The sequence below is a fragment of the Dendropsophus ebraccatus genome, chromosome 14, assembly GCF_027789765.1.
Source record: "Dendropsophus ebraccatus isolate aDenEbr1 chromosome 14, aDenEbr1.pat, whole genome shotgun sequence".
NCBI classification, from domain to species: domain Eukaryota; kingdom Metazoa; phylum Chordata; class Amphibia; order Anura; family Hylidae; genus Dendropsophus; species Dendropsophus ebraccatus.
This window is the reverse complement of record NC_091467.1, coordinates 9,813,943-9,826,832: the sequence shown is the minus strand read 5'-3', so window position 1 is coordinate 9,826,832 and position 12,890 is coordinate 9,813,943. Positions and strand designations below refer to the sequence as shown.

The following is a 12,890-nucleotide window of genomic DNA, read 5'->3' as shown; positions in this document are numbered from 1 at the left end:
CAAAGGATACTAATGTAATGGGGAGGTGTGTGTGTGTGTGTGGGGGGGGGGGGGGGGGGGGGGGGCGGCGGCTATAACTACCAGGGGACTACCTACAGGGGGATGCACAGAGGAGACCTACTATATGGGGAGACACAGAGGCACCTAACTACTCTATGGGACATAGCGAGGTCTAACTATTATAGGGATGCACAGAGGGGGCCTAACTACTATATGGGGGCATAGGGGGGTCTGTATTATACCTGGGCAGAGAGAAGACCTGTGCTATAAGGAAGCAGAAAGGGGGTGTAAAACTTGGCCTTTACATAGTGGATTTAATGTAGTAACAGTATAATGGTATTATGGTAGTGGTGGTGGGGGGTATGCAGGTTTGCAGTGGCGTGGTGTCGCTTGGTCAAGGGGGGGCCCAAGTTTCCCTCTTGCACCAGGGACCATGAGATGTTATCTACGCCCATGGTCATCATAGTTGTGACGATTATCTCTGACTGCCTGATCTCTGTTGCCCACCAAGTCCAAGACACTTCTGGAGCTTTACAGCTTTGCTCTCCCTAGGGCAGAGGGTAATGGAGATTTCTCCTTTTATCTTAATGGCAGGAGGTAAAGGTCAATAATACTCAGAGACCATCAAAGGTAGATAAATAAGACCCAGAGATAAAGGACCCACACAGGGCTCCACCAAGAGGGAATCCAGCTGGTGCGGGCAACTGCTTGTATTTACTGTTACCTCATACTCAATAGCCATTACATACCCAGAACAGTATCAGCCACAGTGCCCCCAGAACAGTATTAGCCACAGTGCCCCCAGCACAGTATTAGTCACAGTGCCCCCAGAACAGTATCAGCCACAGTGCCCCCAGCACAGTATTAGCCACAGTGCCCCCAGAACAGTATCAGCCACAGTGCCCCCAGATCAGTATCAGCCACAGTGCCCCCAGAACAGTATCAGCCACAGTGCCCCCAGAACAGTATGTCACAGTGCCCCCAGAACAGTATCAGCCACAGTGCCCCCAGAACAGTATTAGCCACAGTGGCCCCAGAACAGTATTAGCCTCAGTGCCCCCAGAACAGTATCAGCCACAGTGCCCCCAGATCAGTATTAGCCACAGTGCCCCCAGAACAGTATTAGCCACAGTGCCCCCAGAACAGTATCAGCCACAGTGCCCCCAGAACAGTATTAGCCACAGTGCCCCCAGAACAGTATTAGCCACAGTGCCCCCAGAATAGTATTAGCCTCAGTGCCCCCAGAACAGTATAAGTCACAGTGCCCCCAGAACCGTATTAGCCACAGTGCCCCCAGAACAGTATTAGTCACAGTGCCCCCAGATCAGTATCAGCCACAGTGCCCCCAGAACAGTATTAGCCACAGTGCCCCCAGAACAGTATTAGCCTCAGTGCCCCCAGAACAGTATTAGCCTCAGTGCCCCCAGAACAGTATCAGCCACAGTGCCCCCAGAACAGTATTAGCCACAGTGGCCCCAGAACAGTATTAGCCTCAGTGCCCCCAGAACAGTATCAGCCACAGTGCCCCCAGAACAGTATCAGCCACAGTGCCCCCAGATCAGTATTAGCCACAGTGCCCCCAGATCAGTATTAGCCACAGTGCCCCCAGAACAGTATTAGCCACAGTGCCCCCAGAATAGTATTAGCCACAGTGCCCCCAGAACAGTATTAGCCACAGTGCCCCCAGAACAGTATTAGCCACAGTGCCCCCAGAATAGTATTAGCCACAGTGCCCCCAGAACAGTATCAGCCACAGTGCCCCCAGAATAGTATTAGCCACAGTGCCCCCAGAACAGTATTAGCCTCAGTGCCCCCAGAACAGTTAGTCACAGTGCCCCCAGAACAGTATTAGCCTCAGTGCCCCCAGAACAGTATAAGTCACAGTGCCCCCAGAACCGTATTAGCCACAGTGCCCCCAGAACAGTATTAGTCACAGTGCCCCCAGAACCGTATTAGCCACAGTGCCCCCAGAACCGTATTAGCCACAGTGCCCCCAGAACAGTATTAGTCACAGTGCCCCCAGAACAGTATCAGCCACAGTGCCCCCAGAATAGTATTAGCCTCAGTGCCCCCAGAACAGTTAGTCACAGTGCCCCCAGAACAGTATTAGCCTCAGTGCCCCCAGAACAGTATAAGTCACAGTGCCCCCAGAACCGTATTAGCCACAGTGCCCCCAGAACAGTATTAGTCACAGTGCCCCCAGAACCGTATTAGCCACAGTGCCCCCAGAACAGTATTAGTCACAGTGCCCCAGAACAGTATTAGTCACAGTGCCCCCAGAACCGTATTAGTCACAGTGCCCCCAGAACAGTATTAGTCACAGTGCCCCCAGAACAGTATTAGTCACAGTGCCCCCAGAACAGTATTAGTCACAGTGCCCCCAGAACAGTATTAGTCACAGTGCCCCCAGAACCGTATTAGCCACAGTGCCCCAGAACAGTATTAGTCACAGTGCCCCCAGCACAGTATTAGCCACAGTGCCCCCAGAACACTATTAGTCACAGTGCCCCAGAACAGTATTAGCCACAGTGCCCCCAGAACACTATTAGTCACAGTGCCCCCAGCACAGTATTAGCCACAGTGCCCCCAGAACACTATTAGTCACAGTGCCCCCAGCACAGTATTAGCCACAGTGCCCCCAGAACAGTATCAGCCACAGTGCCCCCAGAACAGTATCAGCCACAGTGCCCCCAGAACAGTATTAGTCACAGTGCCCCCAGAATAGTATTAGCCATAGTGCCAAGAGAACAGCAGGAGCCACAGTGCCCCCAGAACAGTATCAATCACAGTGGTCTTATAACAGTGACATCTACAGATGCAGTGTCCCCATGACAGTGACAGTTGCTGTAACAGTACCAACCATAATGCCCCAATATTTGCTGCATAACAGTACCAGCCACAGTTCCTGCACAACAGCGCCAGCCAGTGGCCCAATAACAATACCAGCTACAATGCCCCCACAACTGTTACACAAAAAGTATCATAATGGCCATGCCCATAGTGCTGCATAACAGTATCAGGCACCAAACCCCTATAACAGTACCAGCCAGAGTGCCTCAATAACTGTGACAACCATAGTGTTCCCATGACACGGCCAGCTGCAGTACCCCTATAATATTAAGAGCCTGTGTGCCCCCCCCCCCATATTAGTGACCGCTATAGTGCCCATACAACAGTGCCAGGCAATGCTAACCATCCTAACAGTGATAGTTGTTCGACTTACATAGCATTAACATCCACAAGATCCCAATAACAGTGGCAACAACAGTGCCCCCATAGCATTGCCACTAATGGTGCCCCCATAGCAGTGCCATTCAGTACTCCTATAGCAGTGCCAATCAGTGCCCCCCCATAGCAGTTCCCCCGCATGTGATGTGCTTGTATACAGTATATACCCTGATATATGATATGACCGCTTGTAAAGAACTCACCTGTTTCTCAGGTATCGCATGAAGTCGGGGTGCAGGATCTTAAAATGTTCTGTAGTCAGGTTCTTGCCAAAGTATTGAGAAGGGCTATGGACAAAAAAGAGAGGGGGTATTAATCTTTGGCTCATAGGTTCATGTCCCACCTGGGAAAAACTGGGGATCTGGAGACCCACAGCCCCTGCAGTTTACTAGAGAGCGGACAGCATTTGCATGCAACCACCTCCACTAGAGCTGGTCACCAATTTGTTTTTACTTTCCAATCAACTGGTGCCTGAAAGTTCTAGAGATTTGTAATTTACTTCTATTAAAAAATGTCCAGTCTTCCAGCTGCTGTATGTCCTGCAGGAAGGGGTGTATTCTTTCCAGTCTGAGACAGCGCTCTCTGCTGCCACCTCTGTCCATGTCAGGAACTGTCCAGAGCATGAGAGGTTTTCCATGGGGATTTGCTGCTGCTCTGGACAGTTCCTGACATGGACAGAGGTGGCAGCAGAGAGCACTGTGTCAGACTGGAAAGAGTACACCACTTTCTGCAGGACATACAGCAGCTGATAAGTACTGGAATTTTTTTTATAGAAGTAAATTACAAATCTCTGGAACTTTCTGGCTCCAGTTGATTTGAAAATAATAATAATAATAATAATAATAATAATTTTGGTGAACTAACCCGTTAAATGCTCTAGTGTTCAACTTGAGTAATGAACTCCATTGAAATCAATGGGAGACCTGAGCATTTAGCCAGGTGCCGCATGGTCGGCAGAGTGGCGGGTGCCTGGTATAATACAGGCTGTTACTCAGGAGAGGTACTATATTATACAGTGACTATTAGGAAATCTAGTTGAAGGTAACAAAAAACCCTCACTCTTTGCCTTTGTCTCGGCCCTGATCAATGATTGTGTTGGTGAGGGCGGCCCGCACTATTAGATAGTCCCTGTCATGATCTGGCAAGATAACGTAGCGCGTTTCCTGTGGAGATAAAGGTTTGACAGTGATCAGGACACGAGATTTGCAGCTAAGCTTACAGTGTAATTTATATACATAAGCAATTATTTAAGGGGTTGTCCAGAGAAAAAAAAATAGTTTTCAAATCAACTGGCGTTTGAAAGTTATACAGATTTGTAATTAACTTCTATTTAAAAATCTCCAGTCTTCCAGTACTTATCAGCTGCTGTATGTCCTGCAGGAAGTGGTGTATTCTCTCCAGTCTGACACAGTGCTCTCTGCTGCCTCCTCTGTCCATGTCAGGAACTGTCCAGAGCAGGAGAGGTTTTCTATGGGGATTTGCTGCTGCTCTGGACAGTTCCGGACATGGACAGAGGTGGCAGCAGAAAGCACTGTGTCAGATTGGAAAGAATACACCACTTCCTGCAGGACATACAGCAGCTGATAAGTACTGGAAGATGGGAGATTTTTTTTTTTTTTTTTTTTTTAAATAGAAGTAATTTACAAATCTGTATAACTTTCTGGGACCAGTTTTTGTTTCTTGGGAGCACCCCTTTAGGACTCCTCAGGGGTGGAGCTTAGGACATGGCTCAAAGCACAAAAGAGGAAATTTCTTTGTTAAGGCGTCCATACACCTTTAATAACTGTTTGTTTGGCTGACAGTTATCTCTCCCATCCTTCACATACACCTGTACGATGGGCACGGCCAAACATTCCTGTGTTCTCTATGGGGAACGTTAGGCCATAGCCAAGACTGTGGGTTCAGCAAGTGTATGGGGACTTTCATACTCTACACCTTCATGCCCTGCTGGTACAGGTAGCTTCAGCTGCCCAGGCATGATGGGAATTGTAGTTTTGCAACAGCTGAAGGTTCCCCGTCCCGGATTTACAGTCACAGTAGGGCACCACCTGCGGCATAGTTCCCAGCTTGTATGATGGTGCCCCCCCCTCCCCACACATATTCCTATACCTAGATTATGGGTAATAGTGCTAACCAGTATAATTATATATCATTACCGGAGTACGAGGAACCGATGTGAATCCTTTCCTCCCATATGCATACAGCGAGTTCATCAATGTGTTTGTTGAGAAGGAAAAGAATGAGGTTCGGTTGCCAACATCCTTCTCAAACCCTTTAGTAATGGCGCCATTCACCCTGCAAGTCCAACCAATAAATAGAAGATGAAGAACGGACTCCAATCGCGGTCTCTGGGGTGGATATTGATAAGTGAAGCTTTATACCTGAAGACATAGTCATGGGAATCAATCTCTAGTCCCATCCTGGATCCATTCAGAATGCCGCCATTGCCGACCACGGCACACCGAATACAAGGCGACGGGCCTTTCCAGGTGTCAAACATGTAGCCGTTACCCGTGGAGTTCATCAGATTCAGTGTTTCGTTTAAAACTGGAGAAATATATACAAGAAAGTGTTAGTGAGGTGACCAGTGTGCCCACCATGACCGTGGCGATGTCACATCAGTACATGAGGTATATGTGCTGAGGGCAGGAAAGTTCCAGGCACTGGTAGAAGTTTCACTTCACAATTCAGATGCCACCTTTTACACAAGTCCGTTATTATAACTAGTGGTTAAAGGAGAAGTCTGGTGATAATTTTTATGAAAGTATTGTGCTGCCCCCCCAAAAGTTCTTCACATCCCTAATTTACACTTATTACGGGAAATGCTTATAAAGAGCTTTTTTCCCTACACTTACTACTGCATCAAGGCCTCACTACCTGGATAACATGGTGATGTCACTTCCTGGATAACAAGGTGATGTCACGACCCGACTCCCATAGCTGTGTGGGCTGTGGCTGCTGGAGAGGATGATGGAAAGGGGCACTGAGGGTCACAGGGCACTGGAGGGACACTGAGCATCCCTCTGCCACCATCCTCTCCAGCAGCCACAGCCTGCACAGCTCTGGTAGTCGGGTCGTGACATCACCATGTTATCCAGGAAGTGACGTCACCATGTTATCCAGGAAGTGACGTCACCATGTTATCCAGGAAGTGACATCACCATGTTATCCAGAAAGTGACATCCTTATGGTATCCAGGAAGTGACATCACCATGTTATCCAGGAAGTGACATCACCATGTTATCCAGGAAGTGACATCACCATGTTATCCAGAAAGTGACATCCTTATGGTATCCAGGAAGTGACATCACCATGTTATCCAGGAAGTGACGTCACCATGTTATCCAGGAAGTGACATCACCATGTTATCCAGAAAGTGACATCCTTATGGTATCCAGGAAGTGACATCACCATGTTATCCAGGAAGTGACATCACCATGTTATCCAGGAAGTGACGTCACCATGTTATCCAGGAAGTGACATCACCATGTTATCCAGAAAGTGACATCCTTATAGTATCCAGGAAGTGACATCACCATGTTAACCAGGAAGTGACATTTTTGGGGGGGCAATACACCACAGTAAAAAAAAATTCCGCCAGACTTCTCCTTTGGATCAGTCAAAATGTTCAGGTTCCGCAATGTTTTCCAAACTGTAATGTTCTGGGTTTGATTCCCGGCAGCTGCAGAAGTTGGATGCAGTCCTAGGATACAGCCATAGGCCATAGGTTGTATCCATGTTTTCCAGGACTCCATAGGGCTGCATCAAACTTCTTCAGCCACAATTGGAACGATCGGACTCGAGCATGCGACTAAGAACCAAACAATCCAAAAATCTGGAAGCACTGGGGATACCGATGTTGTAGACGTCCGTTGAGGACCATCTTACTGTTTTCTTCTAGGCTCCGGGATTACTCTGCTGTAGACCGAGAAGACGCAGGGTATGATCTAACCAAATGACTTACCCTCCCAGGTCACTTGCATCCAGCCTTGAGCTCCATTGTATTTGCTGAGTCTTTGGTATTCGGACTCTTCAGCGTGTTTCTTCCACTGCAAAACTGGTATTTTATCCAAAAACATGTCTTTGAATTCCTCGTCCCGGAGCTTGTCCCTGATGCGGTGCGGACATTTCTGTGGAGACGTGAAGAACAAATTAACTAAACATCAGAGTTCTCCAAAATTTATTCAGAAATTCAGAATAGTGAAGGACCTTTAAAATTCCATATAACGTTCTACAGCTCCGACCTTCCCATACCCTGAAAACATAATGGGCTGGGGTATTCAGGAGGGCGATTACATGCACTGACAGCAAGCGTACAGTATGTGTGTGTGGGGGTGGGGTGGGGGTCATGGGGAGCTGTGGGAGGGGTATTACACAGAGTGACGACTAGCTATTATTGACGTCCATGCACATTGTGCAAGTTGGCTGATTGTTGCCTTTGAACATAAGCTATGACACCAAAACAATTATCGTCCAGAACGTCTGGTAATTGGCCAAATACAGCCGATAATGGCTTGGTGTAATAGGGTCTTAACTCTGCACCCCTTCCTTGACCACTCAGGTCATTTTGATATCTTCTTTAACCGTGGTGGAGATTGCACCAAAGTCATTGACAACATGAAATCTCATTATATACACAAAGGAAATTCCAACAGCACCTGGAACTTAGGCTGGGTTCACACTGCGTTTTTAAATTCCTTTTTGATCCATTTTTCCATTGACTTCCATCGTAAAAAAACGGATCAAAACGCATCAGCTACGTTTTTGTGTACATTACAAAAACGGATGCAAGTGCATCCATTTTTTGCATAAACGGATGAAAAAAAAATGGACTGCAAAATCGTAGTGTGAACGCAGCCTTAGGCTATGTTCACACGCTGTAAACACCCAGGCCGGGTCACGGAAAGCGGCCCGCATCAGAGCTTTCCATAGCCCACAGTGAAGCAAGCAGCCGGAGCCGCTCGCTCCACTGTGTGACAGGGCTTTCTGCGGCCGCAATTCACTGAATTCTGGCTGCAGAAAACTGACATGTCAGTTTTTTCCGGCGCCGCATGGGATCCCGGCCGGAGCGCATACGATGTGTGTACGCTCCGGCCGGGATGCCATTGAAAAAAGGGCTATGTTACACACCGCAAAACTACGGCCGTAGTTCTGCGGCGAGAACTATGACCATAATTTTACGTAGTGTGAACGCAGCCTTAGCTAGATATCCAATAGAGATACAGGATATGGGATCCCCTACAGACGATCTAACATAATCCAATATAGGAAGTCCGGCAGCTTCCACTTAAAGTGACACTGTCCCCCCCCCCTTTTTGCATTATGACTTCTCTACGCAGGTGTAAAGGGTAAATTTTGCAGTTTTCATACCTTATTCTATATCATACGTCATAGTGCTTGTTCCAGTAAAAATTGATCTTTTATCATCTGTGGATTGTGCTATTTGGGCAGGGCTTCACGACTAATGCATCACTTAGCCCCACCCACAATGCCACCGTTGGCCCGGCCTCTTGGCGGCAGGCATCCTCAGCGGCCATTGGTATGGGCCGACCTAGAGGGGGTGGGGCCTAGACCTTTAGGCTGGCCTGTTCCAATGGCCATCGAGGGGCGGGGCCTATGCGCCGATGATGTCACAGGGCCAACAGTGGCGTTGTGGGTGGGGCTAAGTGGCACGTCGGCCGTGTAGCCCCGCCCAGATAGCAAAATCCACAGATGATAAAAGATCGCTTTTTGCTGGAACAAGCACCATGACGTATGATATAAAATAAGGTATGAAAACTGCCAAAAAATGTACCCTTTACACCTGTGTAGAGAAGTCAGATTGCAAAAAGGGGGGACAGAGTCGCTTTAAAGTTTCCCAGCGTTATTTTATTGGCACCCAAATACACATATGACATTTCCACCCAACAGAGACTTGGTCAAGCATACCTAACAAAGACCGTGCTAGGTCGAAACATTGCCTGTGTATTTACATGCAGGTGAAATAACATTCTGAAACTTCAAGTGGAAGCTGCCGGACTTCTTATATTGGAACCACTGAATACCCATGGAGAAGTAATTATCGCCATTGATGTTTTCGATGTATTTTTACTTACGGAATTGACGTGTGTCTCATCAGTCGCGTACTTATTCCCCAAGTAGTTAAAGGTTGTGAACACTGGAGTTGTTCTGATTGACTTTGCTGTGGAGTTTGGAGGGGACGCATCCCTCGGTTTACTGCTCACGTTTGGTCCTTGGGTGGTTCCCTTTGATGACACCCACTGGTCTTTTGGTGGCCTGATGGACACATTGTGAAGTTTAGGGATCGGTTTGGTAGTCGTGGTGGTGGTGGCCGCCTCTTTAGAGAGTTGTGTAGTTCTCACTAGTTCTTCGTCTAATTCTCTGGACTCACTGTTTCCTTCAGTCAGGTCAAATATATGGATACTGTAAAAGATGGTGACAGTGAGGTCAGGCGGCTTTCTGGATACCATTCCAAAGAGTAGAACCTAAAAACACTCCAACATGGCTGATCAACAGCGGCTCTCTTGTCTGTCTGTAGATGCCTGGGGGAGTCTAGTATCCTTCCATATAAAAAACCGTGGATTTTACTGTCCTTGATGACCAGGTGGCCACATTGGACCACTAATATTTCCAAAAACATCATTTGGATCCCTACAAAGGAGTCTTATTGCAGTTCTCCAAACATGGACTTCATGGAGATGTTAGGGCTTAAAGGGGTTATCCAGGATTAGAAAAAGATGGCCGCTTTCTTCCAGAAATAGCATGAGTCTTGTCTTCAGTTTAGGTGCAGGTTTTGCAAAATCAGTTCTATTGAAGTGAATGGAGCTTAACGGCAAATCACACCTGAAGTGTGCTGGAAAGAAGTAGCCATGTTTTTCTAATCATTGATGACCCCTTTAAGGCTTGTGCCTATGCACAGCAACCAATCTGAGAAAGAAGAGCTAAAGTGTAAATGATGAGGAAGGACAAAGAAGAAGCAAGACGTTCTGATGAGACTATAAAAGAACAGCTACGTAGCTGAGCTGGAATCCAAGATGAGACCTACTGGAGGACGGACAAACTGTACACCTCAGATGTTTGTAATCTTTGGTAACAATTGCCCCAGGTCTCATTTTAGGGTAAAAATAGAGAGAAGTTACAATGAGTGTCTATCCTTTAAGTGTTAACACTGAAGGTGGCGGAACAATCATCATTCATTTTAGTGAACCAATTGTGTAATGTTTCCTCTTTCCTGCGGAGGCGCTGCAGGAGAATTACATGCTAGCCGCCAGGTCTTAAAGGGAATGTGTCGCCTAGATTTTCTATTACTGATTAAAGTCAGATACTAAAACATGTTCTTTTATTCTAATCTGTTTTTATTTTCTGACTGTAATTTTTTTATTTCACTTTTTGTACATTGTTATGGAGGACAGCCATCTCGCCTGAGCTGTTTTTAACAGCATTTAGTGACATGCTTTACAGCAAGCCTCACAGACATAGACAACAATAGACAGGACCTGTCCCCTAGAGATGAATGTGAAACATTACTGAGCGTGCTCTGTGACCTGTGAAGAGGTCATTCCACAGGGAGCTGCTATTGTACTGGTGTCACATGATGCTGCAATGCTGTACAGATCACTTCACAGCAGCCTCCTTTTATCACCTGGGACACAACAGGAAGTCTCAGCTTAATTTTAGCACCAGTAGTGAGAATAATATAGATGGAAAAATGGTAAATAAAAAACAATGTAAAAAAAAGTCTTCAAAAAGATGTTTACATAAAAACAATAACATACATAAACAGTAAGTCATTTTCTGATGACACATCCCCTTTAAATGTTTCCTTTTAATGCATCATCTTTACCATTATGCATCTGTCACTTGTCTATATCTATGGCGACGAGTGTACATATACTATAATATAAGGATTCTGGGGATCTCAGGGCTCAAAATTCAATAACATATTTTTTGCTTTGGACACCAGCGCCAACAACTGTGGAAATCCCGGTTGTTCCAAGCTTTTATATCTGCTCACTGTAATAGAGGCCATATTGTCCAGGGTCCACTGTAAGATGAGGTAAACTGCATTCCGCAGATACTAACACCTGCCCTACCCATGCTAGTCTGTCTCCCTGATTCATGATTGACCATGGTATTCCATCGACTGCAATGTCTAGTAAATAATTTGACAGAAAACAGTATTAGTATTGGCCGCCACTAGTGATTTCCATTTCACATGTGACCACTAGGTGTCTCCCTTCCTGTCACACTGTGCCCCATGCTCCCTCCCTGCTGATATTTGGTCTTTTCCCCTTTCTGGCATTAGGCAGGCTTCTCTCTGTCTCTCTGTTCTTCTTTTCTTTCGTCGTAAAGATAAGTGAAGGGCAAAAATATTGTATGTTCAAGGTGGGGGTTTTTTTTGGATGGGGGGGGGGGGAGGTGTTGTATATATTAGCCTCTAAACTAAATACAAAAATAAATCCAGTATTGTTTTTTTTTTCAGGTCATAAAGGAAAGACTAAGATTTTTCCTCTTTTCAAATCCATTCCTGGCTTTGGCTTCAAATCTTTGTCAGATAATCTTTCTATGTAAATGGACCCTTGGATGTGTAAGTCGGGAGTCCGGACTTTGTGGTTTGAATACTTGGTCTGAACGTCGGATATGATACAAAATATTTCCCCAGTCTTAGGAATTAGGATGCCATTTAAACATCAGGGTAGGAAATTGTGGTGTGCTTCCGAGGTGCTATGTCAGAGGGATGGGCGGTCACTTGCTAGGAGGTGAGGTGCGATGCCACTGCGGTGGTGGATGGCTAAGATGTTATGTTGTGACACCAGTGCCGGTTGGGCACACAGGTGTGATGTCACGCCTGCTTTTAGTTTAGAAGGCCGGTTGTACCTTGTTCCCCTGTGGTCAGTGTCCTGCCGGGCTGCTACAGGGTCCCTTGGGTTAGTGTAGTCACGGATGGCCGGAGTGGTGTAGTGACTCCCGGACTATCGGAACTGCCACCCACAGATAGGGGAAGTGTCCCAAGGCTGTAGTGTATGCTGTGTCGGTGTGAGGAGAAGAATCACAGAGTCTCTATATTAAAAATAATCTTGTTTTTTACTTGAGAAGTAGAATTTTAAGTTGAGAAGAGGAAGTCGTGAGAGTCCCAACCCAAGTAGTACTGTGCTCTGTCGGGATGTTGGAGGATGAGGTAGAAGAATACTTAGAAGAAGAAGAGAATACTTGTGCCCATGTATTGACCTTTGGGTCTTCACAACACCTAATGCCCACCAGTGTCGGGTGACCTGTCCTATGAGGGTGACACAAGGCCCCAGACCTTGTTACCTGGGATGAGCGAAATGCTGAGGGTTTCCTGCTGACAACTACGCTGCGAGTTCATAGGCCTTAGCAACTTTGCTCTATCCGGATCAGTTCCTAGCTTACTGCTGTCTGTGGATACTGTCCTGCACTGTGACTGGACTTGTCTCTGACTTGTCCTCTCCTGTGAGGAGTTTAACAGTGCATAGTGTCATGTAGAATAGACTAAGAAGAAACCGTGAGCTTCCTACTCATACAGCAACCTGACTAAGACTGACTTGCTTGAGAGTAGGGGGACCTGGCAGAGGGCCAGGGCCCGAGAGGGACCACTGTAGAGAGCTTTCTAGCTTGCGTCCTTCCTCCACAATGTCCAACAC

The 12,890-nt window shown here is 46.8% G+C and overlaps 1 protein-coding gene and 1 long non-coding RNA gene across 2 annotated transcripts in view; one reads left to right on the top strand and one right to left on the bottom strand.

The window, feature by feature from the left end:
* The window catches only part of LOC138772746 (uncharacterized), a 98,683-nt gene that overhangs the window by 46,787 nt on the left and 39,006 nt on the right, over positions 1-12,890 (top strand). The window lies entirely within an intron of this gene.
* LOC138772745 (alpha-N-acetylgalactosaminide alpha-2,6-sialyltransferase 2-like) overlaps positions 1-12,890 on the bottom strand; it is a 39,266-nt gene that overhangs the window by 6,626 nt on the left and 19,750 nt on the right. Inside the window, exons 2-7 of the mRNA XM_069953362.1 lie at positions 9,324-9,651; positions 7,193-7,358; positions 5,610-5,775; positions 5,385-5,523; positions 4,288-4,391; positions 3,432-3,515 (exon numbers count right to left, since the gene is read on the bottom strand). Coding sequence (XP_069809463.1) covers positions 3,432-3,515; positions 4,288-4,391; positions 5,385-5,523; positions 5,610-5,775; positions 7,193-7,358; positions 9,324-9,651 — 987 coding nt within the window. The remainder of the gene's footprint in view (positions 1-3,431; positions 3,516-4,287; positions 4,392-5,384; positions 5,524-5,609; positions 5,776-7,192; positions 7,359-9,323; positions 9,652-12,890) is intronic.